The following is a 26,981-nucleotide window of genomic DNA, read 5'->3' as shown; positions in this document are numbered from 1 at the left end:
AGAAGTTTCAATCCCATCTATGTCCTGTACATATGTTCAGCTTATTGATTTTCCATATATGCTGGGTATAACTTTATATTTACTCCACATACTTTATATACAGTCCATGATTCCACAACATCCAGACGACAGCCAGCAGTCTGCCCCCGTCCACGTAGCAACCCAAAATATTCCCCCCGGCCATTGGTCAACTATTTAAATTAAAAGGCCTTTTTGCAGCCAATCGGGGCAGAGCGGAGCCTGGCGTGGGGACATTCGCTCTGATTGGTCAAACCTTCTGGTCAGCTGACTGTGAGGAAGGTATAAGCAGCCCCCAGAAGTTTGCCTACTGCAGTCAGTGCGTGTTTGTGAACAAGTGACAGAAACAAAGCAGCGTGCGTGTTTGTGTGTGTTGTTCATGAGAAGCTGTGTGTTTCCTCTGGACATTATTGGAGGTGAGTGGTTTAATATCCGGAGCGACCTGCTGTTAGCTTGAAAGCAGTGACGCTAATGTGTGACAGTGTCAAACCAGCTGTAATTAGCCGCCCGTGTTTAATTGACGCGGACGTGTCGCTGTGTGTCTTTCAGGCAGCTTCAGCTAAAGACAAACTCCTGGAGGAACCGCCGCCATGGTCGCCACAAGCACTTTGAAGACCAAGAGCAGCGAGTGCATCTCCGACCTGGTCGACAGGAGATGTGACCAGAGCTGCATAGAGAAAGGTACAAGCTGTGTTTTGTGTGTTTGTTTGTTTGTTTGTCTCTCCGTGTTTGTGTGTTTTGGAGCTAACAGGCTAGTTTCGGGACACTTCCAGCGGCGGTGCGCTTGTTTATCACTGTGTGTGGTGCATGGCTGCAGCAGCGGAGGGGCGGGGTGAGGGGAGCCAACAACAAGGAAGATGAAGTCATCCCTGTAGCCTGGTTCTGCACAGAGGCGCAGCTCATCCACTAACTGCGTCTACTAGTGACCAGAGCAGGATGATGACACTGCACTTCACCTGTATTGTCTTTGGTTCGATTCCCTTATTTATGTTTTGTATGTTCGAGCAGTTTGTCTGAGATGTTTTTGTTTTTTTCCCCTCATGCAAATCTGACACACACTCACCAGAGGGGATGCAAAAGCAGATCAATTAGGATAATGATATTATATATTTGATGAATGGCAATATAGCAAAATCCTCTACGTATTGATCTATTGCTTATGCATTGTTCGTGCACAGTGAGGAGGTGTAACATGTTTGTTTCCATGTTTCACCTCAGGTTTGTAAAATGTGTCACTTCTCTGCTCATAAAGAGTTAAAAACCACAAACTTCACTCAAGAACAAAACTCAATCTTTAAACTTGAAAGAAATGTGACATTTATTGTGATAATTATCAATGTATAAAATCTTTATCTTAACATTTGGGCCCATATCACCCATCCCTAGGATCACTTACTTTAACCACGTATGTATGTGTAATTTACTGTGGGTCAGTACTTAGAAATGGACATCAAACATGATTTGTGCATGTTGTTTTGCCAGCATCTTTCCCCCTGGTACTTGATGTTATTTACATGTAAAGTGGCATTGGTTCCTAAATGTGAAACTTGCATTGTTTCCTCAGAACTGGATTTCTGGGATCACTGCTTGGCTGAGCCCCACAGGAATGCAGATGTGGCTGAGGACAGAACCTGTCAACAGCTGGCCAAGCAGTTTGAAAACTGCCTGTCACGAGCCAAGAAGACGACGCTGCACTGCTCCTCTGTGCTGGTACCAGAGAAGCTAACTCGGAGAATAGCTTGCGAGGTCCTGCGGCTGGCGTCGTGCGAGCCCTGCGGCCTGCGCGGCTGCGTCCTCTACGTCCACCTGGAGCTGGACAAGGGCTGCAAGCGGCTGGAGCGCATCGTGTACGATGCCACCGTGGTGCCCACGTTTGAGTTGACTCTTGTGTTCAAGCAGGACGGCACCGCCTGGCCCAGCCTACGGGACTTCCTCTTTATGGGAACCTGCTTTGCCCCTACTTTCAGGCATGTGCTTAAGTTGAGTCCAGGTTTCCGTCTTGTCAAGAAAAAACTGTACTCCTCCTCGGCTGGTACCGTGGTGGAGGAGTGCTGAACTATGGGAGGGATTAGAGTGGGTGTAGAGTTTCTTGTGGGTAAACGCACTTCTGCCCAAATGTAAATGACACTGCTGATGGTGTCATGTTTTCTACAGTGTTTTTGTACAGGTTGAGCTGCTCGTAGACCGTCTGTCAGTTTGCAGCTTGGGGGTTTAAAGTTTAAACGTTTGTGCACAAATGAGCCTGATGGTTCTTGCATTTGGCTTCAGTGTTTCTAAAAGTGCATTTTTATCAGCAACATTGTGATATCCTGAATGTTGTTGTTTTTTTTCCCCAATAAGAACGATTGTTACTCAAACACAATTTTAGATGGTACATTTTGCAGATGAATGTAAAGCTATGTTCACATCAACATGCTTGAGAGGGACATGCTGTGGGTGCACTTTGTTAAAGACACTAGCCACTTTGTTGATGCATCTGAGTGTTTCCAGATGCATTGAATGTGTTCAGCAACAGTAAACGCACCGAGGCTTGAATAGGAGACTGAGTTTAGTCTTTGGGGGCCATATGTAGCTATTGTTGTACGATGCTGTAATTTGGGCTACAGATGTTTTTAAGACGATGTCTTGTGAAGATGCTGCTGTCTTGGTGTGGGCTTCTCGCACTAAGGGAATGTTGATGCCTTAAATGTCATGTCCTTTTTTTCACTCCGATCACAGATGTGTGTACGTTTAGTATAAATGTTTTATTGCTTTTTTTTATTATTATTTTATACCCTCCTCCCCCAGACACACCTTTTTCAATGTAGAAACTTTATAGATTATTTAAAGGATGGTTCACCAAAATGTAAAAGCAAATTGTTTTTATGTCATCCATTCACTGGGATGTGCAATGAATTTTTTCATTTATTTTTTTTTCTTTGTGAATTCCCAGTAATTTTTCAAATGTTTTTGGTGCCATTTGTACTTGTTGATGGAAAACTAGGCCTTGTCTATTAGACAATAAAAAAATGTAAACCTCAAATTACATTTGTAGGCCTGATTCTGTGTTTCGTTTTGTCTGAATAATTGTTAAGCACCCACACAACATTGGTGTTCATACCCTGGAGCTGTTGCCGTGCAGGCTGCAGTGGCACAATGCAGCCGTTTTTTAAGGAGAACAAACCAGATAAGAACATTATGCATCATCACTGGTTTGACAAAAAACCGCCACCAGCAGTTACTGTAAAACGTCTTAATACACATCTGTAATTGCAAGAGCAGTCTGAATCATATCGGAAAATACAACAATGACCCCATCAAGGATTCATTAATTGCTCTTGGGAATATTACATTTTCCAATAAATCCTTGTCGGGGTCAACACCGTGCACAAGCTGCTCCTTGTGCACGGCTGCAGCTGTTTATATCGGCACATCAGCTGCTTGTGTGAACCTGCAGAGTTTGTGTGACATTTCTCTCACTCTCTTTAATGGAGGTGTCTCCATAGTGATTTTGAGGGCCTCCGTTTGTGAACCATACTAATGAGTCCGATGAATCGAAGACTTTGACACCTGCGTGTGACATTTGAGCCCGAGACCCTTTTCTGTAATTCACCCTCATCTTTGTCTCTCTGTGGATGTTAAAGTAAGTTGGCTGCTGACACGATGGTGAACTACTCTTTGTTGATTATATAAAATTAGACCAATCGCGCAGTCCGCTGCCATTCTTGCACAAACGAGAACAGGCTGACATGGTTTCAGTGGACTGATGACCGGAGCACATGATCTTGGCAAAGATGCATCGTCGTCATTGTGACGGGACAAAGCACCAGTGATTATTTACCCAGTGTCACACGTACGTGCCGTCGCCTTGTCCCTTTGCCTTGCTGGGCTGAAGTGGGCCAGCAATACAAGTTTGCATTGTGGAGCCCATGAATATATACAACTCTGTGCAGACTTACATTTAACCCTATGACTACTGTACTGTATACTGAATGACAAATGTCATTAGGGGCAAAAAGAAGGAAAGCAAACTAGTTTGTTTTTTCAAATTGTCAAAAACTATTTCTTTATAAATCAGTACCTTAATATTTCATCCAGCCTTCAACGCTTTATGAGAATCTTCGTTTTAACGTGTGATGTTTACAGTGTCTCACATCCTTGTTTTTGTGCTGCATGTCCAAAGAAAGACGGAGGCAGCTCATGCTCCTGCTGAGGGACACACATGGCCAGTGCTTCGTGGAAAAGTACTGAAGGCCTTTTCATGCTGCTGCAGCCCAAAGAATCGGAGCTGCACGGCCTGGCAGCTCATTCACTGCAGCTCAGGCCTCTACTGGTGGCACTGGAGAACCTCAGTGTCAACACGATTCACCTCACAGTGTGGGGGTTTTAAATGACACCTCCATGTTGGGAAATAGGTCTTTCCCCGTCATACGTGCACTGCCTAAACAGCACATGACATTGATGGCCTTCACATGTTTACCAGCTGCAGGTTGCTGCTCTATCCCCCCCCCATGGGCGTCACTGGATAAGGCTGTTTGTTTACCAAGAGACGAGCTGGGCGTCATTAATGTTTCCTTCCTGAGCCTCACAACAGCCTCCTTCTGGGAAGGTGGTTATCTGATGAAGTTGGGAACATGCCTGTCACCCTGGGACTGGGTTTATTTTATGATCGAGATATGTTATCTGTCTCTGAAGAGTTTGTGTGTATAATCTGCATAGAAAAAAACGTCAATTGTGAATTACTTTTTGCAATACATTTTGTGCATTATCATCTTTATTCTTCATGTTAATCTGCATGATATTCAAAATTGATCTGATCAGACTTGTTTTCATGTATCTAACTTTTTAATATCAATCTATTTTAGTGTACCTAAGGTGAGAAGTATAATTGATAGTTATAGTTTATGACTTTGGAGAATAATACTCTTAATGCTTATATTATCAGACCACATAATGTCATTTTCATTATGGTCCTGGGTCGCGAGCCACTAACAAATCAAAACACTCACTCCCCCTTGACAGAGAGTGATATTTCCATCCAGAGAGACTGTGACTCTGGTTAGTAAACATGAGCTCGCGCTTTGCTCTTTGCTGACGTTGTATCACATGGTTCCTGGGTATTGAAATTCAAATCTTTCCTACACTCCAGCATTCCACGGCCTTTTGCTGCCACCGGAGCTGGCGACGTGTGATGTTGCTGAGAGGAATTTGAAATCACTTTGCATTGCCGAGTGGCACTTTGACGCCTCAGTGCGAACTGACAGGAGTAAACACAGGCTGAGGGACAGTGCTCATAGTCAATGCTGTCAGGCTTAATCGAATATATGGACACAAGGGGAGTAGCTAAGATATTGTAGCATTCTATTTAATTTAAGATATCTTACTGTTCATTTTTTTAAACTATAGCATGCTAACACACTACACAAAGATAAAACACACACAGAGGGCAGCAAGCATGACTGTGGGCCATAGACGATTTCTAAAGATGGTCAATGCAGACTCGATTTCCTTCCACCATCCAGAAATGAAGCCAAGATTTCCTGGATGTGATGGCCGCCATTTTGCATGTTTGGGGCCAGAGTCTGCGCAGTAGGGATTAAGGGGATGGAGCTCAACAGTGAGGCCCTGCCGGTATGTGCACTTGACCAATCGCGAGTTGGTCTCAGCTGTCAATCATCTCGTTTCACCACATTTACACAGCACTTAATAACTAATCAAAACCAAAGTTAAAGGAAGAATTAGCCCTTGGTCAACATCAGTGTGATAGGAACTACCTTAAATAACAGAAAGCATCTTTGAGAAAATGTATTTGATGTGAACATTGACTTTTACTGTCCCATTCACTAACACGGAGAATTCGGGGGCTTATGATCTATTCTGCAGCCAGCCACCAGGTGGCGACTGAGACACTTTGGCTTAATTTAATGTAGTGTAGCTATGTAATCAAGTTATATCCCTGCAATGAACATTACATAAAAAGTTAATCTTATTGTTGAGATCAATTCCAGTTTTTGTTGAATTGCACAGTTAAACTGAAATGTCTTTCTACTGCTGTAGATTTGCTCCACCCTGTTTACATGCAGGATCTGCAGGTACAAAATATTAAGAAACATTTAAATATCATACAGTCTAGTGCAGCAGCTCAAAATGAGCCTCAGAACTGCCCATAGAGATGACTCAACAGCAACTAATGCATTTCACATTTGCACAGAACAAATTGAAGTTTCTATTTTTCTCGTTATTCTGTTTTTCCCTCACGTCCATGTGTCAATCAAAGTCCACCCTCTGAATGATGCTTCACGAGCTGCTTGATATTTTAAAGAGCATCTAAATACAGTGCCGTGCAGTTTCCGAGCACATGATTTGAAACCTCAAGGTGCTAAGCATCGCCAACTTTACTGGCAATAACATTGTGTCCTGTTTTCCTTTGCCATTTTAGCGGCTCCAGTATGTTTTTTGGGGTTTTACATTTAAAGTCGAGAACTTCTTGCTCTGATCAGATTACTTTAACTTCTGTAAGATGCATTTGTTTGAGTAGCAAGAGGGTGAAGTTCTTAAATAAACCAGTTCTGTTGCTGTTAAATGAAACAAAATAGCCCCAACAGACACATGATGCACATGTTTGACAGCAGCGTAAAGCCTAAAAGAATATGTATATTTTGAGATGTTGCTATGCCGTTTGCTATTTGTGTGAATGAGTGTCACTTAAGTTTCACCACAGTGTTTATCTGGCTGGTGTGTGACCTTGGTTGGGTGCTGCCTCTGGAGGGTTTGGAGCAGACAACTCCTCCATAACTAATGCACTGCTGGCTTCAGACGTGGATTTCTCTGGCACCAGACCAGTGGCTTCTGTCTCACTTTTAACCTTTTATAGTGGAAATAGGTCATTGCCTGCAGGGTGAAGTAACCGCCACAACAATGGTCCCCTTACATTGGGAATCCATGTGAAAGCATGGTTTTGCTGCAGAGATATTGTGCATAAGATTTTTTTATAATAGCAATGATGAATTGTGACAGACGCATTTGATTATTTCACATTACATTGAGAATGCACAGCACAAATAGGTTTCTTTAGGGGAAAGGGAATATAATTCGCAGTATCTGTTTATGCTGGGGACAAATCCCAAAGTAAACATGAACTAAGTCGACAGTTTGACCCTTGTGAATGGTCAAAGTTCAACTCTGACGTCATTGAGTCTCTTGAAATATCAGCTGAATTGCAAAAAAACAATAAGAATAAGAATTGTCTTTTCCATTCTAATAACAGAATTATATTGGCAAGCATTATAAAAGAAAAAGGCAAATTATCATTATTATGAAATCCTTGTTGCCTGGGAGTGGGTGGGAGAAAGTTGCCACAAACCCTTTCTCACCTCTCTCTTCATTTCCATTCATTTAATACAGTATCTTTATATTTATTCCACTTCAGTATTCACCTGATTAACATTCAAAAGCTTCCTTTCTTTAAATAAAACCTGGCCGCGCTTAAATCCCTTGTGATGCATTGTCTGCGTTTTGTGAATACTAGATTTACATTTTACTCCAGATTCAGTTTCATGTATATTAGATCAGACTCTTCTTATTTGCGTTACTATAATTGAACCTTTGTTCTTGTTACTTTGCTCAGTTCCTCATTCCTGGGACGCTTTGGTTTCTTAAGTTCTGGCACCGAAAACAAATCAGCCTTACATAATGTCGATCACTTTTGTGGCTCAAGTTCTTCATTCAGTAACAGGAACAAAGAGAGTTGCTCATTATAATGTCTGCTTCTACGTTTGAACCGATAAACTACTCTCAGTATTGGTTAACTTTTGGATTGCCATGTGGTAGCAGCTTTTGGATTACTTTCTTATGTAATGGTATTATATTGAGAGAAAATAACTCGAATTTATGTAAAACACTAAAATAGCAGCAGGTGTATTTGTATTTTAGATTTTTAACACAATTTTGTGGATTGATGGTTTGTCCCTGTGCATTTGTCTCCTAGGGGATCTTACTGCCATCTGGTGGAGAAAAATAATAACAACATTTCACTGAAAGTTACCTAAAATATAGCATAACAAAAACATAACAAGGTATATTTTGTGGAAAAAATCCTAACAAATATTTATTGCAGGTAGTTATTACTACTTTAAGGGATAGTTCACCGAAAAATGAATATTCACTCATTATCTACTCACTGCTATGCAGATGGTGGGTGAAGTGTTTGAGTCCACAAAACACTTCTGGAGTTTCAGGGGTTGCAGTGTTGCAGCTAAATCCAATACAATTGAAGTAACTGGTGACCACATCTTCAAATGTAAAAAAAAAAACAGAAGGAAAAATGAAATGCCTCCATACTGATCCTGTGGTGTCATCCAAGTGTCTGTAAACCCCAACGGGGAGTTTTTGTTTTTTTGCGTTTTCCGTTTCACCCACCCCTCCACTGGCATAGTGGTGAGTAGATGATGAGTGCATTTTCATTTTTTTGTGAGGAATACCTTTAATATTGAAATTAAAACGTGGTCGTGCTTTTATTTTTGAAGAGCTACAGGAAGCGTCACTTTCATTCACCTGTTGTCCTCGCGGTTGCCAGGGGCAACACAAGCACCGGGCGACGCGGACAGGAACAGTTTCTGGCAGGTTTTGACTCTAAATATGTTTTTTATTCGGTAACTGTGGGACTGTTTAAGAAATGCCAGAGAGACAGGAAGCTCAAACCGTGGCAGCTGACTTATTCCCTTGAGATTTATACGTAGTTTATGAATGTTTATCAGCGTGTTACTGCTCTGAGAACCAAGAATAATTGATCTGTATTTCTTCACTTGTATTGTGAAACATGCTCGTTTATATAGCTGTCAGTCACACTGTAGCTGATACTGGGAATACAGTCTTTGAGTTCCCACCTATCCATAGACACCACGATCATGCATATGGATCTGATAGATGTGGAGCTTTTCTTGATTAATTTTGAGTCCAACCCCCCCCCCCCCCCCCCCCCCCCGAGAGCTAACAAACTATCCAATAAACTTTCATAAACCAGTATCTCATTGAATAAATCACAAACAGCTTAAGTTGCTCTCAGACAGTGTGGTGGCAGTGACAGCTGCCCCCACACACGTGTGGCAACAATCACATCAGCTGCCTCTAAACTGTGTGGCAACTAAAGCAGCTGCCTCTAAACTGTGTGGCAACTAAAGCCGCTGCCTCTAAACTGTGTGGCCTCCATAGACTGGTGTTATCAAAGGCAGCTTCTTTAAACAGTGTGGAAACAACGACAGCGGCCTTTACATATCAGCGGCAGTTTCTGTTGCCACCGGAAGTGCCTCTACGATCCACCGCTGCCACGACTTGAACCTGCCTTTACTGAAATGCCACCAAAAGCCGGTAAGAAGGGCTCCGCCAAGAAGCCCAACGCAGCTGGAGAAGAACCTGTCAACTCGAACTGGGAGGCTGGTCTCACCGGAGCCCAGTTTGAAGAGGTTGGTTTTCTTTCTCCTGGTTTGACCTGTTCACAAATATTCATATTTAATCCCACAAAGTGAAACTGCGAAGGCTCTTGTGTTCTTGATACCTGGCTTCACCTGGTGCGGGGCCGGTGTCGCTAGCTACAGCGTTTCAAATGCTACACGAAAGCAGGATCCATCTTCCAAACTGTTTCTTGAGACCGTAACGTGAACGAAACTCAGGCCCGTCTTTGCAGTTTCCCCACTTTATTCATGTGATTGTCAATTAACTCTTGAAATTGAAATGGAGAGGCCTATGAAAACATGCAAACATGACCTGGATGATGTTGTTATCATGTTGTCTTTACTCGTTTCCAGGACTCGTGGCGGGCCTGTGTGTCCTTTGTGGTTGGGGGAAGTCTGGAGGATGACGAGCTGATCCAGGCTCTGGCCGTACAGCCGCCTCAACGCAAACTGTTCACCTCGTTGACCCTGGACAGCACCATTGCAATGGTCAACTTTTTAAAAATTTTAATTATTATTTGTGTCTCCTAGCTGTTTTCTCTCCCATTAGGTCACAATAGTAACAAAGCTCGTACTCACTGTCTTTTAACATCTTGTGCCCGCTATGATGCATATTTAAAATCATAAATTGATAGATTACTCTGAAAAATACAGTTATTAGCTTAGATTTTGTAATATTTGTGTCACAATGTAGTGTAGCCTTTACTGCTGACTAATTGTTTGGTCTATAAAAAGTTACATTCATTCTCTGTTTCTGTTAAATCTCAGCTTTTATCACATTATTTGCAACTTTGTTTGCACGTCCCACTGTACTGACTGTATCATCTCATTTATGCACTGATCTACCTAATGAGTGAGTGCCACTCTAACTCATTGTATTTTGTAAACTGTAAATATTCTTCTGTCCAACTTTATTACAGATCCAGGAATTGGGGAATCCAAAAACAAAAAGAGATGATGATACCCCCATGTTCTATGAGGTGAGTTTTCAGATGTCTTAGAGGGGTAACTAGCAGAGATTTTATAATTTTTAATTAGAAAGTGGTCTGAAAAAAAACTGTTTGTGTGCTTTAATCTTTGCATTTGTGGAAAGGCTTTGCTCTTTTGTGACTTATATGTTTTCATATGTGCAGGTTGCAGAGTCTGCCAAGGTGCTGTTGGATGCAGGAGAAGAGATTCCCTGTGACCTGATGGCAAAAATACTGAAGTTCCAGCTGCTTCAGGTCAAAACCACTGATCAGCAGAGGAGGGCGGCTGAGCAGGTGAGAGCTAAATGTGACACTGTTGCATGTGTTAAAGGTTTAGTAACAGTCTTGGATTGTGACTGGATTTCCACTCAGGTTATGGTAAACTATAAAGCCATGTTTCTTGAATCTTTTTTCTGCACTGAAAAGCTGCTTGCCAATCAGTTTTGTGTCATTCTGTGTCCCCTTCTGTTTAAGGCTCTGGAAGAGATGGCGAAGGCTGGTTCAACCCCTGTCAACAAGGGCCCTGACAAAAAGGGAAAGGCTCCGCCTCCCCAGGAGAAGAAAACCAAACTCAAACGCAGGGATGACGTTGAGCCACCTAAATTCATAGGTAAAAACTCAGACAGTAAATACAAATCTTATTGGACAAAGAAATAACTAATCTAAATTGGTTGAACGTGCACTTTATTGACAACCACCACACATACACTTCCTCCTAACTGGTGACAACACACACACAGACACACACACACACACAAACACACACGACGCAAACACAACAAAACATCAAATAACACTATTAATCAACCACAGCAGTGCAATGAGTAGGGGGATATTTTTAATATGTAAAAAATTATAAGAAATTATTATACACAAGAGCTCGTGTGTGTACATGTATTAACATACTTTTGTGTTTATATATGTGTGTGGGTGCAGAAGATGAGCCAGAAGATGGTCCTCAGCACTACATTCTGGTGCTGGGTTTCCACCAGCCCCACCTGATTTGGATCCTTGATGCCATTGGTGTACATGTAGCCAATGTCATCAAAGTGTGTTCAGAGGAAAAAGAACACACGTCTGAGGGCAACGAGCAGAGTCCGAGTACATCTCCAGTGCTGGATGCAGGTAAATATCTTTCAGTATTTGTGTATCTCCCTCTTTACCCATTGAATGAGGCAAGTTAAAAGTGCAAAGCTTAGCCATGCTTTCAAACGTATCAATGTACATAATCTACGGAGTAAATATCTCATACTTACAGTTGAGATGATTCATTTAAATATATTTGAGGACTGAATTGATTCAATAAATCACAGACTCGGACAGCATGGAGCAGGCTGCACGGGCCAGGAGAGTGGATCTTTTCTGGGCAGCCCTGAGACCAGTTTTGGACAGCGCACCATTCGACTCCAAGCTCCACAATGTGGCTCAGCTCAGCTACACTGTTCCAGATCTCTTTCCGTCGACCCAGCCACGGAACACTGATTCTCTGGTGAGATATATGTTTTCTAGATACGTTCTCAGTATTGATTTTCTCGTGTAAAATATTGCGTCTTTTTCCTGCATGGTGTGTGTTTTGTCTCACCTTCTTGCCGTTTCCTTTTCATCACTCTCAGCCTCTGTCTTCTCAATGTCTGTGTCTCACTGTGTTTACTTGTCTGATGTTGCCTTTGACTTGATTTTGATTCCCATCTTTGTTTGGGTTTAATGTGTGTGTCCAGCTGGAGTTGGGAAGTCAAGTCTTTGACAGTGTTGCCTATCTCCTCTATGACTGTTTGGACTGGCGCAGGCAGCATCAGCACTACCTAGACAACAGCAAGCTCATCAATGTACCCACTGTTGTCGGGTTGGATTTTCAGCGTAAAGAGGTACACACATACAGTACACATGACAATCAGTGTAACCACATGACAGACCTGCAACTAAGGATTATTTTTATTATTTATTAATTAACTGTAGATTATTTTCCTCATTCAAACATTTTAAAAATGCATTCCCTCAGCCCATTTTGATGTCTTCAAATATCTTGTTTTGCTGTTATTGTTGAATCCCCTAAGATACTCTATCACACTTCTTCATTTAATAACCCAAAAAAAAAAAAAAAAAAAAACCTTAGCAGAGGATGGTTTCGATCCATCGACCTCTGGGTTATGGGCCCAGCACGCTTCCGCTGCGCCACTCTGCTGCTGAGCTCAGTTGCTTTGTTGAACTCATTTTATGACTCACAGGCTAACAGAGTAGGGATTGCTGTAGCACCACTATGCAGTCAGTGTTAGAAGTAGTATTGCTAACAACATGATCTTTTATCAAGTTGTATTTGTTTTGGCTTGGATTGCACCTTTTGTGTGAACTAAAATCAAGTAGTGAGTAATGTCAGCCTGCCTGATGCTATTGATTGTAGCCTTCACTGCAGACTAATTGTTTGGTAGATAAAACATCATAAAAATAGTTTAGTGTAAATTGTAATTTTAAACATCACTTGTGTTTTAAGTAAGTTAAAAAAATTTAAAAATAAATAAACAGAAAAAGTATTGAATAAGCAGGAACCACAAAAATGTCTTTGTTTGCTTAAGGTACTGTAAAACAGCAACACTAACAAACATCCAGCGTGACTGCAATAGGTAAAACATTGGAAAGAGCTGCTGAAGTCATAGGGATCTAATAGCTTTCCCCACCGTGATCATCATAGTGATGTGTGTTCATTGTCATACAGTCTGAAATACAGTATCATCAGCTATCTTAATCTGCCCAGTGAACTGTAATCAGTTGGCTGCCTTTTGTTTTCATAGTCTCAATATATCAAAACCTATTACTTTGAGTATTTTGTGTGTTTCTCTTGCTAGGTTGCGCGGACCCTTCCCCCCACGACTCCAAACTCCAAGAAGAAGACAGTTCAGGACGAAAACCTGCCAGGCCAAGGTAAAAACCTTTCTCTGCCCTCATGTATTTTTGGCAAATGCTTGTGTGTTTTTTAATTTAAAAACTAGAATGACGAAAGTAGCTTGTTTCTTTTCTATCCTCTCTTCTTTGTGGACCCAACTGCCTCCTCTCTCTACAGATGCGGACATGCGTTATTATAGCGACCTACTGAACCTGGTTCCAACTGAAGCTTGCTCAGTGCCCCTGATCATGCACTGTATGCTGGAGCAGGTCTGTGGCTTATGAGTGTATGGCCAGACCATGATTTTGGAGCATTTAAAGCAACATTATGTAACTTTTACTGAGCACCATTGCCCTTTTGTCAGGCACATGTGATGATCGATTCTGTTGGGCTCTGTGTCAGAGCGATCTGACTGTGTAGTCCCAGTCTCAGAACTGAAACAAGACTGAGCAGTGGATATTCGTCGAACTTCCTTAAACCCCAAATTGATTTCACCAAATGTGTGTTTGTCTTCAGGTGGTGATGTCCTCCGAGCAGTCTGACCTAACACAGTCTCGCATGGCGAAGAAGCCCAAGCCCAATGATGCTTCCTGGTTAGACTGCGAGCTGGTCGACTACATGCTCCAGAGCTGCCTGCCTCTGGTGCACACAGAAGAGGAGCGAAGCCGCATGTTAGACGGCTTAGTGACGGTGATACAGAGTGAGGGAGACAAGAAGGTAGGAGTGGCCATAACATCAAACTACACTGGTAATCCTGATAAACCAACAGTCCCACAACCTTTGTGCATACACATACAACTGTATACACATGTAGGTTTTTTTCTCTGACATCATACTTGTGTGTATGTGTAGCATTGGTGGTTCAGTGGTAGAATTCTCGCCTGCCACGCGGGAGGCCCGGGTTCGATTCCCGGCCAATGCATCACAAACCTTTTTAACGGGAGGAGGATCTGTGAAATTTGAGACTAGGTTATGTTACAGTGAGTAGAACGTGTTACAGGCCCTCAGAGCAGCGTAGCAGCTACTGCGTCATGGTAGGAGTGTCTCACTGAACAAATGGAAAAGAAGGGGGCTGAGATGTCTGTGAGGGGGAGGGTGAAATGGCTGAGACCGGACTCCACAGTAGACATAAAGCATGTGTCCGGCAATCACACTCATCTCTCATTTCCTGCTTTTGTTTCAACACAAGTATATTGACACAAGAGAGAATCTCAGATGTTTTTATAATGAATGTGTTGAAAGCTTTGTTTGTTTTCTCCACTGTATTGGTCCATGTGAGGAGAGGTATGTTTTATTGCAGTCTACCACCTTAGTGACAGAACTGTAGAGCTTAGCTGTCATCAGCAGATGGTACAGTCATCACATACTCAGTGCTACAAGATTAAAAAAAGAAGTTGTTATCAATGTCACATTATAAGGAGTGTGAGTTGCTTTAAAATGACGATTGGATTATGACAGAAGCTGATTTGCTTTATTTGATGTTTTACTTTATTCCACTTGTTTACCTAATACACCCAATCTCTGGTCTCCAAACCCAGATTGAGAATTACTTGTTAATTGGAACTGTAAAGATTCACGAAGGATTTCCCCATTAAATCTTCTGTGTTTAGAGACTAGTGGAGAAGTTTGGAGCAGAGGAGACCAAGAAGAAGTCGGATGACCCTTTGGTTATCAGACACCACGATGAGAGGGCACTGCGCTTGAGGGACATCAATGTAAATAGATCTTTTCTGTTTTAATTGATATGTATGGTTAGTGTAATCTCTCTGTCACCACAAGGGTGTTCATACATGGTATGTTTGTGTGTGTGTATATGACTTTCTCATAGACTGTGAAGGGTTTTGATCCAGCTGCGGTGGAGTTGTCCATGATAAAGTCGACTCCAGTTTGGGAGCTGATCCATTCTGTGGCTGATCCGAGAAAGAGCAGCTCCTGCTGGATGGCCATCAAACAGCAGCTGCAACACTACTGCACAGATGGTCAGGTTCAGAAACTATCAAAGGCACTCACCTCAATAAATACCCACCTATAATTTACATAATGTAATGTTTATCAATCAGGAAGATATTGGTCAGCCTCAGTTTTCTTGGAGAAAGCTCACGATTGGTCGGCTTGCGAATGACCTTTATAATGTGATGTCATCCTGCAGATGTTGTGTCATGGCCCCAGGTGGAGCGTCTGTTTCATCAGAGTGTGTTTGAAACTATGCCACTGACCAGACTGGACCAAAATAGTGTACTACAGAAAGCTGCAGGAACACAGGGAACACTGGAACCAGCACAGCAGCAGGAGACACCCACAATAATCCCCTGGGACAACCCACAATCATACGCTAAACAGCTGCCTCACAAACTAAAGACTAAAGGTTTGTTACCTTTGTTTGGTGAATTCAGTAACTGTGATGTTGTGATATTTGGTTACATACAAATGTATGTCCATCTCTACTACTATACCTCATAATTTATTTCAATTATAGGTCCAACATTTCTCACTGAGGAACCTGGTAACACAGAGGTATTGTTCAAATCTTCTCATTACTGCAGCCTCTGACATTTTTGTAATTAAGTAAAGAGCATGTTTTCCTCCCAGTAGTGTTTCATGTGGGTTTTCTTTCTCCAGCAGTTCAGTGAGAGAGTGTGTCCCCATCTGGAGCTATCTGACATCCAGAGCTGTAGGCTGAGGTCTCTGTTTGACTGGCATTACGCAGAACACCACGACCCTTCGATCTTCCCACAGGTGTTCTTTGTTATCTTGCCTTTGTCAGCATGAGTAAACAGTTGTGCCTGCCATACGTGTTGCTCACCTTATTAGTGTTGTTAAATATGCTAATTGTGTTCAGACCTAATCCTCTAATCAGATCTAACCCTAAACAGCATCAGATTAGCATACCTCGGTTAGTTCATTATTGAGTTCTCTTTGCAGGGAGGATTTAAATGAGAAAAGTTGCCGACACTGTAAAATTCAGGGATAAATTATAAAACAAACGAGACACACTTAAGGTGATACACAAGAGCAGCATGTTGTACATCTCAAGATTTAAAGAAAAACACTTCTACCACCATACAATTTGTGTAATTAAATTTTGTTTTATTGTTTATGCACAGGTACTCCAGGTTGCATCAGAGGAATACTGCTGCCTTGACACTTTCAGAGGAAGCCACAATAACATCCGGTACATTTTTTGCCACAATCCCAAAAGTCTCCATTACCAGTGCAAGGAATCCTGGGATGTAGTGCTTCACACTGATGTCAAGTTCAGGTCAGACTGCAAGTTCTCATTGTAACATCATGATTTTTTCTGTGTGAGAATGAAACAAATGACTGAACTCTGTTATCTTTTGATAGGAAGTATCTGGAACATGTTACTGATATCATATCGGATTGGACAAGAGAGGAGGAATTAAAGAGAGAAGCAATTCAACACAGCAGTGTTGAGTCTCAAGAAGGTGCTGCAGCTTTCGACACAAGGCTCTGACAATAATAATTGATTTAATACCATACGTACAAATGCAATCTTTGTTTATCCTGAACTAGATGAAAAGGTTAAAGATTCTGCAGAGGAGGAGGAGGACACTTTGGAGCCTGTCATCAGAAAAGAGTCTCTTAAAGTTCGTACCAACTGACGCACGATTGCTGCAATCATGCACCTAACTACATCACTCCTCAAACTGAGGAAGAATTGTACAACCAGGTTACCTCTTGATCACATAGAAGGATGCAATATCATGTTTTGTTTCAGACATATTCACAGCAGTCTAAAAGTCTAGTCCCTGATCACTTCAAATATGAATGGTTTGGCTGAGATCAGTGCATCAATTTGACCCAATTCTAAATCAGCCGTGACATCCTCCCATCTATTTACTAATAATAGAACAGGACCAGATAGACCTCTTCAAATCTCCAATCATTACTTGTAGTTTCTCACACGTTGAATGCAGTTTATAATGATGTGAGCATGATGTTACAGGCCTTGAAGTTGGAGCAGGAGCGGCTGAAGGAGGAGGAGATGGACAAGAAATCAAAGAGGGAGAATACACCGAAAGGCAAGAAGCCGAAGGAGGAGGCCAAGACGACGGACAACAAGAATGATAAAAATGTGTCAGGTGGCAAGAACAGCAGAGCCGAGACAGCAGACCGCTCAGTTACGACCCCCATAGAGTCCTCCACAGTGCCCCCTGGGGAGGAAAACAAGGAGCTGCATCAGACGGAGGAACGCTTTCATGTGAGGGCACACACACAGAAACATATTAATCAGCCGCCTTTATGTTTGCATTAAAGATAAAAACAGATAGTAGATGATCAGTTGTTTCCTCTCACAAGTAATGCATCATTATGTGTGCATGGTGTGTAGGGTTTCACAGGTTACAGCATGGATGGGATGTTGATCCATGTGTCAGGTCGTCTCCAGCACCTTTTCCCCTCAGATGGAGGACACATCACTGTGGAGAATATCACCTATGTTGAAGGTATTTTTCAAGAAGCACAAGGAACGTGCTGACATCCAGAATTAATCAAACCAACGTCAGTTCAGGACACATACCAGCAAACAGCTTAGATGTTGAGAGATCATTACAAAGAAATACATACAGGGAATTTTGTTGTGCTGAGCTTAAGTATTCCCTCAACATTTCTCCCTCTACAGCCACATTTGTATAATAAAGGAATTAACTGGCAGAGGCAGTACAGTTATTTGCTGAATGAATAACAGTGAATTGAAGTTATTCAACACTGACATCTAGTGGTTGACTGGTGCTTTGGTGATCTCCCATGCATTTTGTGCCGTTTTCAATCCAGGTTCCTGCCTAATGAAACTGGCTGTGAAGAAGGATGGACATCATTTCTACACACACATCAACCAGGTTGTTATTCATCCTGCAAGACCTCCCTCTCAGCCCCCCAAAAAAGAAACCTCTGACAAAAAGGACGACTGTAAAGGTAAAGACGCTAAACACAACACAGAAAAAAATGACCACCCTGAGTCCAGAGAGGTGGCTGCGTGAGAAAGTGTTTTGTAATTTTAGGATTCTTTTCATCCACACTTCCAATGTTTTTAAAGTTATTTTGTGGATAGTACAGTTGAACAAACTAAGATGACCCGTGAATGATTCTGTGTTCACATCATTTCTCGTCTCAGAGCCTGTGGTGGAGAAAAGAGTGAAGCAGGGCTCCCTCACAGCGGTGCTAAACAACGGAGTTCACCTCTCATACAGTTTCTATGGCCCCACAGGAGAATGCAGAGGTGGTAGTTTCATATTTTCATTCATCAAATTTTCCGCCTTTGTGAAGTTTAATTTGCATTTAAGTATTCCAGTCTTTACTCAATGTTGAAAACAATTCTCTTGTTAAATTATAACGCAATGATTGCTAATGTTCCAGATATCCTTATGATTATGTTTGGGGTGGAAATATCTGAATCTTCTTCACTATGCAGGCACATACTGAAAAAGCTGTTGACAGTGTTTTGTTTGGTGATGTTCTAGTGAATACCCAGGAAACAGACGGGGGCATCACAGACGCAACCACCCAAGTCCCTGCCCCTCTCTCTTCCTCCTCCCAGGACTCCAAGAATACAGACCTGGATTCAGATCCTGTCAATACACAAATCCCATCCAGCCAGGACAGTCCTCAAGAGTCCCAGGTTTCACAAAACGTGCATTAAACACACAAAAGGACACACACGTACATCTTAACCAAGAACAATATTGTTGTAATATTAACCATGTGTTTGTTTGTGGTCTAAGTTGTGTGAAGGCCAGCCGGCACGGCCATCAATTCCATTCAACAGTGTCAACCTGTCTGTCCCTAACGGCCTCCTGCTGCAGTTTCTGAGAGAGGATATTCCAGGTCAGCTATACACAGTGTTATACATGTACAGTATGTAGACGCTCGCTCTCAGGTGTGTGTTTCCTCACATTCTTACAAAAGGCTTGTGTACTTTGAGGTGAGAATACAAATCAAATTGAAGAGCCGTGACATTGTGTTCCTAGATTGACTGCAGTAACTGTATATCACAGAACTCATTAGCGGAGCAATATAACTCTGTTTTAACTGTTGCGTCAACCCTTCGACACTCATCTTTGTATTTTGGGGACCTCGTGAAAATGAAATAATGAATCAGAAGGAGTTTAATCTGGAGTAATAACTTAATATGTCTAAATTTACCTACTCATACACTCAAGAGGATATTGCCACTTATTTTGATGTCTAAAAAATAGTGTAAATGAAAACAGGAAGAAGGTTGTGTTAAATGAATGCATCCTCTGTGCATCATATTCCATTACCACTATATTCCCTCCTGTATTCACTCTCAAATATTTATCACATAATTTCTGCCTCCAGGAGAGTCCTCAGAGGTGCAGGTGAGACAGAGCTTTCCTCTCCGTGGTAGGGGAGGGGTGGGGCAGCTTCTGGACCCCTCCTTGTCCAAGGAACTGTCCCGCATTGTCAACAGCCAGGGAGCTGTGATCCGTTACATGAGAGATGGGTCCACAGAGGTAAACATACACACATTTTCATAAAGAGGCAAACATGCTAACAAATTTAGAACTGGTAGTTGTACCCAACATCAAGGATTCCTATCTATTAATAGTGATGACATTACACCCATACAGGCACACAAACCATTAGCTTCATCTGTGTGTACTGCAGGTGCTGTTTGCAGATGGGTCGGTCAGTTTCAGCCAGGATGGTGGTCCAGTGTGGGTGGCTGACTCTGAGGTCAAGGAGGAAAACACTCCTAATGAAGCTAAAGTCAACATGAAAGGTCAGAATGCAGTGCAGCCCCCCCGCTGTGAAGATAATCAAGTATCATTTTCAATGACACCCAGTGTCAGATTGTCTTTGTACCTTTTGTGTACAGAACAGAGCAAAGAGAAGGCGGCTGATGCTCAGAGAGGCTGTTGGTTAACTACGACTCCCTCTGGGGCTCGCATCTGCACAGTGGGGACCACACACAAACACTTACCCACCACCCCTGTTCTCGCCTTCAAGGCTACGGACTCCATAACTCATGAGGTAAGAGTGCAGTATTACTCAGGTTATCATGATTACTTGTTCATTGTATTGATGCTACAAACATATTTATGTGCAGAGTTGTTGTTTCAAAATTGTCAGAGACACAGGGCCCAGTCTGACATTGATACACTAATTCTACACTATGGTTGAGCTTGGCATGTGTTGTTGTGTCAGGTGATGCTGAGCAGGGAGGATCTGGTGGTTTCTGTCCAGAACTCAGATGGATCTTCAGTTGTGGATCATGCAGATGGAACCCGGATCACCAGTCTCCACCAAGAAAGACCATCAAACACAGGTGACCAGCAGACAGTGCACACAGCAACCAGTCAAACAAACCTGCACTCACAAATTAAATCTTTTAGCCAAGTATAGTTTTTTGACCTGAGTCCCTGTGTCTGCTACCTTTCCAGAGGAGCAGCATAAGAGTGTGACTCTTAACACCCCTTCTGAATGTGTATGCGGCTGCAACGACAACATCACTGAGAACATGTGCAGTCAGGATACCTGCAACACTGGGGACGAGAAAAGCAGGGACAATGCAGGGAAAGCATGTGGCAAGGAGAACGATAGTACAGAGTTGATGGCGTGTGAGGACGTTTGCGATGAAAGGGAGTGTGATGAAAATGCATTGTGTAAGAATGGTGCGGAGAGTGTGTTTGCAAAAGAGAATGGTGAGACCCGCCCATGTGAAACTGATGAAGGTAGCGTGTCGACCAAAGAGAGAGTGATGTTGGTGGAGAAGGAGGGCTGCGCTACAGTGGTGATGTATCCAGAGAGACACACGGCTCACGTCTTTTTGGCTGATGGAACTGTCATCACTGGGAACAACCAAGGAGCCTATCAGGTGGGGATGTTTATGCCAAATATGTTTTTTTTTTAACGAAAAGTTGGATTATCTTGATGGAAATGAGTGTTTTTAGCCTACATATATCAGTCAGCACCACAGTGTCAGTCTCTGTTGACAGACTATCTTAGGCAGTATCATCGATTTAAAAACCCATCTCTCTGTTTACCTTCTTTTGTTTGTTTCATGCATTCAAGGTGTTCCCATCCAACGGGCTCCTGCAGATCCAAAGTGACGGCAAGTGTGTCTACTCCTCTGACCCACTTGTAACCCCCAGTCCGATGGGTGATACTCCCACAAACCAACCAGGAAGCTACACCATGAGTCACACAGACAAAGTGGCCTGTGATATTACAGACGCTGATGGGAACCACTTCCAGGTCAGTTATCATCTGTATCCGAATCTTGAGAAAGCAGCTCTTCTGAAAAATAAAGAAATAACTTTAAAATGATGCGACAGAAATGTACCCATCGTCTTTACTTCAGCAAAAAGTTGGAATCAATGACAAACTGTGTTGCAGGTGATGGAGGATGGGCAGGTATCAGTGCTGAACGTCAATCCCACTCCGAGCACGCTGAAACACGACGAGGAAAAGGAAGAGGAAGACCGGGAAGTGTCCAGGCTTCATGAAAAACATTGTCCTAGGTGGGCTTCCATAGATATGACTCTTATAATTAATAGTGTGAGATGGAATGGATATGGATGGGGGTTTTACTTAAAGCTTGAAAACATACAGTATCTCGTCCTGCAGGCTGTTTCTGGTACATGAGGACGGCTCAGGTACTGAACTGCTGCGCTCTCAAACTGTGGAGGAGCTGCTCTACCAGGCGTACTCTGACCCTACCGTAGCAGTGCGGAAGGAACCACTGCCGGACACACAAGGTGCACTGCTCAATATCATTTGAATTAGGAAATACAATGATCATACAATAGTATTTCAGAGGGGAGGATTCAATAAGAAGGTTTTATGGTGTCATGGAGCCATTCTTTAGTGCTTTAATTTGTGCATTTGTGCTCCCAGATGAATTTGGTATTACCATCCTCAAGCCCAGTCACCAGAGTGTGTGTTCCAAGTGGATGCTAGGGAAACAGAACCCTGACATAACCCCTCCAAACCTCAGAAACCGCAACTGGCGTGACTTCCCTAGAAAAGAGGTACTGGCACACACAAACCCATTGTACATGCACGCACAGGCAAACAACACACTCAGGGCCAATCGCTGACACTTTCCAGTTTCTTTGTGTTTCTCTCTTTCTCAGAAGAAAAGCCGAGGTCCTGCATTTGGTACCAACATGGGACGAGGTCTGACTCTGAGAGAGTGGCCCGGGGGTTCTGCAGCACAGCACCAACATGTCCGGGGCTCCCCTAAAGTCCTGGAGATGAGGGAACTGTGCCAGCACCAACCATTTACCAGGCTGTTCAAAAATACTATAGATGCACGACTGAAGGTAGAACTCACCCAGCATCCTTTCTTTTAAAAATGGTCATGAGGTGGTGTGTTTTTTTTACTTTTAAGTTTTATATTTATTGCACTGAAATGCTAACAATGGCTTTGCTAAACCAAGCAGATTAAAGAGAACATTTAAGACTATCTTATCTCTTGGTTTAGAGGGAAAAGGGTTACAGCAGGAGCAGACACCTGAAAATGATCCTATTTTTATTACTTTAAGTTTTGACTTTTATGGAAATTTTTTCACAAGATTGTAACAGATGTTAAAATGTTGCTCTGACTGTAGGAATACATCGAGAGCTTGATGGAGAGGGATCAGCGATCAGAAGCCATGAAGGTCAAAAACCCTCGCACTGATAAGGAGAGTGTCCATGCCAGTGATCTGCTCAATCTGGTCCTGGTCAGTGCACACACACGCACACACAGACAAACGTACACACACACACACACACACACACACACACACATACACACATACACACACACACACACACACACACACACACACACACATACACACACACACACACACACACACACACACACACACACACACACACACACACACACACACACACACACACACACACACACACACACACACACTCACTCACACTCGCACACATATATATATATATATATATAAAATTAATTATGTGTATTTTTCAGTCTTTCAGAGAGAAAGAGGATACAAATCCCACCTTTGTGAAGAGGACTTCAGGTGGGCACCTTTTGTGTGTTGATGTGTTGGTTCTTGTATATTATGTGAAAGATTGTAACAGCTGGAACTGGACTGGAATCAGACTAATGATACCAATGTGTTAATCATCAAAATATTGTTTGTTTTCAATAAATTACTTAATTTTTGTCAAAGTAAAGTGAAGATAAGTTGTTTTTAGTCAAGTTACTTTATCAGCTGTTTCACTTCAGTTGTGTGTCACAAACACTTCCTCTAAATTCTTCTGTGTGTATCCACAGTGGACATTGGGAATCTGTACAGCCAAGGTATTGGAGCTCAAGATCAACAGCCGGATATTTCCAAAAGCACAGGCTCGGCAGATAGTGACAGGTAAGAGAGATTAAAGTGAAACATGTGCATTTATGAAATAACACTCTTAAAGGACAGTTCTACATATTTGAAAAGGTTTAAACTATAATATGTATTTTTAAACCTACTCTCCTATTCAGTTCTGTTAATGTGAAGGAGTCAAAATGGACTGAAAAACATGCACAATACAGGTAAATATAAAGTCACACATTAATGCACTAAAATTACATTTGAAGTAAATATTTGATGTGTTATTGTCTCAGGGGAATACATATGGCTGTTGCTGTGTTTCTCCTTTGAAGAGAATTATTATAATATTTAGCATACTGAAGCAACTGCAATTCTACTAAGAGATGATTGCAGGATAGATAATGGACAAACAATGGAAATTATGGCACTCCCATGGCAACAGGTACATTCAATTTGTGCTAGCAGCCATCGACTCATCAGTCATTTTCTCTGCATGCATGTGTGAGTCAGACAGGAGGTGTGTGAGGAGAAGGCTTGTAGAGCGGCTTTGAGAAGGAAGAGCATTGTTCCATATTTCCACCCAGAAAATATTCCACTGTACCAGGTACTGTATGTGTCCACTTTCATATTTTGTATATAATTGTATGTAGCTAAAAAGTCAAAAGTCTAAAAACACATTGATTCAACCTTTCTGAATTCATATAGAGGAATGCACAATGTACACTTAGAGATGCAGCTTTGTGTTTTTTCCAAATCAGCTGCAGAACCAAGCACCAGACATGAAGAGGCTCTCCATGGATCTTCCACCAATCCCTAAGTCAGACTGTGCTGAGGCCTTTCTGAAAGATGCTCCACAGGAGAACAGTTAAGTCATGATTTTGTAAGGATTTACTCATAGCTGCTAAGATGAAACTCATTTTAAAGGGAGGCCTGTTGGGAATCCATGGGGAGAAACACAAGTTAAATTCAACACAACTTAAATAACGTAAAACTCAATTTAAAGCCATTGGCAAATTGCTTAAAAAGCATTATAATTGTAGATTTGATTAAAATACGTTCTGTATGATTTACTGTATTTGTGTTTGTCACTGCAGCCCCACGACCTTTAAACCCAACACCTTCTCAGTCTGCAAGGTAATAATGAAAAGCATACTAAGAACTGTTTTTTGTTTTTCTTCTGTTTAATTAGGTTTTCACTATTCCATAAATTACTTGTCTAATTAATGCTGTTCCGACACTGCTTAACATCATTTTCCTCTCAGTCGTGCAGCAGGAAGTGACGGGCTGCCTGTGAGGAGACCCACTAACCCCACACCTCAGACTGCTGGTTTGTACCTTGCCCTTCTTATTTACTTCATGCTCAAAGGAATCTTCCAATCAGATACCTCACCAGTGATGATGTGTCAAATGCCGGACTGTTTCTCAGATATTGTCTAGACATTTCTATTTAAAGCATCATCAGAAATTAGACTTTAAATCACATATGAATGAACGAGTGACTCTGTCCTTGTGTGTGTCTCTGTGCCAGGTGAAAGCAGTCAGAGGGGTTCACCTGGGCCATATAAGTCTGTCCAGGTGGATGTGACTGGAGAGCCCAGGAGGACTAAAGTCAGACTACCGACCTCCATCCTCGTCTCTAAACCCCGCAGTATGCCAAATCAACAGGTACACAAACACACATTAAATGTCAGTAGATCAACTGTGTTTGACCAAATTCAAATATTTGTATATTTAATTACATTACACAGCTAATTTAGTAAAAATATTATGTCGGAAATAGTAAAATCAAGTGTTTCTTTAACACCTTTCTTATTTTTGAAAAGCCTTTATCTACTGTATCCATTTTTTGCCTGTGAATATTAAAAAGTTATTCTCTAGTGACCTCTAGAGGTGGAGATGTGCCACTTTAGACCATATCTGGACATCATGTAATCATGCAACATATGTATCTATACACATGTGTCTCTATCACTGTCAAACAAATACTGTTCCTCCTGTATTCCCGCAACACTCTGTTTGTGTCCTTTTATTCCAGTTCCTATCATTGGACGAGCCATTGAGGAGGAGGTGTCGAACGATTTCTCTGACCAATCCAAATGTTGTAGTGAGGGGCTTCCTGCTCCTCCCGTCCACCGTCGACTTCGGTACAGTGCAGGAGGGCACCTCGTCATCCATCACTGTGGTGATGAAGAACGTGGGAGTTGACACGTGCAGGTATGGACGAGGATCCTGATGATGGTTGAATGATTGAGTAAACAGGCAGTTCAGATCGGCACAGGTGAATTCATGGCCACTTTGCTCTGTATCTCTTGCAGGTTTCACGTGAAACAGCCTCGTCCTTCCACAGGCCTCCGTGTCATCTACAATCCTGGGCCTGTACGTTTCCATCTGGATCTTATCATTACAGTAAATATTAATCCTCATGTTTGAACGAGCTTTTTTCCTAAATCAACTCGTATTTGTCCAGGTGGCTGCTGGGTTGCAGGTTGAACTGCAGGTTCAGCTGTTTGCCAAGTGTACATCCCAACCAGGAGATGTAGAGACAAAAAAGCACATCTCCCAGGATATTATCATCCACACTGAGACAGACATCTTCTTCCTGCCAGTCACTGCGAATATCCTTCCACTAACTTAAGATTTTCTTTTTACTTGGGGAGAAAGTTTTGCTTTTCGTTATAGATTCAAGTATTTTCCTAAAACTTAGTTTTTTGTCCATGAACCATATGAGCTACTATTCAGCCTTGTATTGTCCTCGCGACTTATCAATTTGCAAATTCTTAATGAAATCACATTTCAGCATCCCTTCATGTTGTCTGACTCATAGGCTTGTTTTCAACATTTTAATTAAAATTCCCTCCGAGGAAGGAAACAGAAGTAATTTAGGTTTAATTGTAAATAAAATGTGTGAAATTTCCACAGTTGCAATCAGCTAGATCTGTGTAGTGACATAAATGATGCATGATATTGGTCCTTAAACAGTTTCACTCATCCTTCCTGAGAGGTTGTATGACATTTTGCTCAAGGAGCGCACCAGTGCACACAAAAAGAAAAGCTCCAGGGTTCTCGAGCTCTCCTCCAGTCTGCCAGATGGTCAGGGTGTCGCACACAGACGACCCGATACCCTCCTGACCAGTTCTGCTGCAAAACCAGGTCGGTGTCTTAAAACCAAATTCTAAACCAAAACTACACATCTTTGAGTAGAAAGAATATCAGTATCACGGAACCTGTTCTTGTTTGTAAATTGCAGGAAATCTGAATCGCTCCACGAGTCAATGAGGAATACACAACAACACCATCTTTAATCTGATTTCTCATTTTTCACATGTTAAGAAATCATAAGCAGTGCAGGCCTTTGGTACAT

The 26,981-nt window shown here is 42.1% G+C and overlaps 2 protein-coding genes and 2 non-coding genes across 7 annotated transcripts; 3 read left to right on the top strand and 1 right to left on the bottom strand.

The window, feature by feature from the left end:
• The first annotated feature begins 299 nt into the window (after positions 1 to 299).
• LOC117752266 (DNA damage-inducible transcript 4-like protein) lies at positions 300 to 3,042 on the top strand. Its single transcript, XM_034569555.1, has 3 exons — positions 300 to 434; positions 568 to 699; positions 1,583 to 3,042. The coding sequence occupies exons 2-3, from the start codon at positions 609 to 611 to the stop codon at positions 2,071 to 2,073; spliced, it is 582 nt and encodes a 193-aa protein (XP_034425446.1). The 5' UTR covers positions 300 to 434; positions 568 to 608; the 3' UTR covers positions 2,074 to 3,042.
• Positions 3,043 to 9,302: 6,260 nt separating this feature from the next.
• On the top strand, positions 9,303 to 26,959 carry spag17 (sperm associated antigen 17). 4 transcript variants are annotated; one of them, XM_034569438.1, is made up of 51 exons: positions 9,304 to 9,458; positions 9,801 to 9,935; positions 10,367 to 10,426; positions 10,580 to 10,708; positions 10,889 to 11,024; positions 11,351 to 11,539; positions 11,728 to 11,903; positions 12,133 to 12,279; positions 13,255 to 13,307; positions 13,468 to 13,561; positions 13,809 to 14,009; positions 14,903 to 15,007; positions 15,121 to 15,271; positions 15,442 to 15,657; positions 15,769 to 15,806; positions 15,915 to 16,028; positions 16,397 to 16,551; positions 16,638 to 16,738; positions 16,827 to 16,900; positions 17,260 to 17,395; positions 17,435 to 17,514; positions 17,644 to 17,758; positions 18,087 to 18,227; positions 18,427 to 18,531; positions 18,773 to 18,942; positions 19,034 to 19,136; positions 19,632 to 19,786; positions 19,941 to 20,055; positions 20,152 to 20,306; positions 20,481 to 20,601; positions 20,717 to 20,743; positions 20,825 to 21,150; positions 21,348 to 21,530; positions 21,672 to 21,796; positions 21,903 to 22,033; positions 22,173 to 22,306; positions 22,412 to 22,600; positions 22,889 to 23,002; positions 23,272 to 23,323; positions 23,581 to 23,671; positions 23,791 to 23,841; positions 24,131 to 24,224; positions 24,379 to 24,484; positions 24,715 to 24,754; positions 24,883 to 24,947; positions 25,149 to 25,285; positions 25,656 to 25,834; positions 25,936 to 25,996; positions 26,088 to 26,235; positions 26,606 to 26,770; positions 26,868 to 26,959. In XM_034569438.1, the coding sequence occupies exons 1-51, from the start codon at positions 9,348 to 9,350 to the stop codon at positions 26,894 to 26,896; spliced, it is 6,228 nt and encodes a 2,075-aa protein (XP_034425329.1). In that variant the 5' UTR covers positions 9,304 to 9,347; the 3' UTR covers positions 26,897 to 26,959. The 4 variants fall into 4 exon arrangements, 3 of the variants coding, with proteins under 3 accessions (XP_034425329.1, XP_034425330.1, XP_034425328.1); XM_034569439.1 differs by having other exon boundaries at positions 15,912 to 16,028; positions 18,773 to 18,930; XM_034569437.1 differs by having other exon boundaries at positions 15,912 to 16,028.
• On the bottom strand, positions 12,525 to 12,596 carry trnam-cau. The gene has a single exon. It is a non-coding gene; the product is annotated as a tRNA-Met (tRNA).
• Positions 14,144 to 14,214, top strand: trnag-gcc. Its single transcript has one exon. It is a non-coding gene; the product is annotated as a tRNA-Gly (tRNA).
• Positions 26,960 to 26,981: the final 22 nt, after the last annotated feature.

The sequence above is a fragment of the Hippoglossus hippoglossus genome, chromosome 18 (assembly GCF_009819705.1).
Source record: "Hippoglossus hippoglossus isolate fHipHip1 chromosome 18, fHipHip1.pri, whole genome shotgun sequence".
Taxonomy (NCBI): domain Eukaryota; kingdom Metazoa; phylum Chordata; class Actinopteri; order Pleuronectiformes; family Pleuronectidae; genus Hippoglossus; species Hippoglossus hippoglossus.
This window is presented reverse-complemented; position numbering and strand designations above follow the sequence as displayed.

Coding starts and splice junctions, on each gene's coding strand:
- LOC117752266 (XM_034569555.1), top strand. CDS start 609: ATGGTCGCCACAAGCACTTTGAAGACCAAGAGCAGCGAGTGCATCTCC. Junction 700..1,582: donor CCAGAGCTGCATAGAGAAAG/GTACAAGCTGTG, acceptor TTGTTTCCTCAG/AACTGGATTTCTGGGATCAC.
- spag17 (XM_034569437.1), top strand. CDS start 9,348: ATGCCACCAAAAGCCGGTAAGAAGGGCTCCGCCAAGAAGCCCAACGCA. Junction 11,025..11,350: donor TGAGCCACCTAAATTCATAG/GTAAAAACTCAG, acceptor GTGTGGGTGCAG/AAGATGAGCCAGAAGATGGT. Junction 17,515..17,643: donor AGACGGAGGAACGCTTTCAT/GTGAGGGCACAC, acceptor CATGGTGTGTAG/GGTTTCACAGGTTACAGCAT.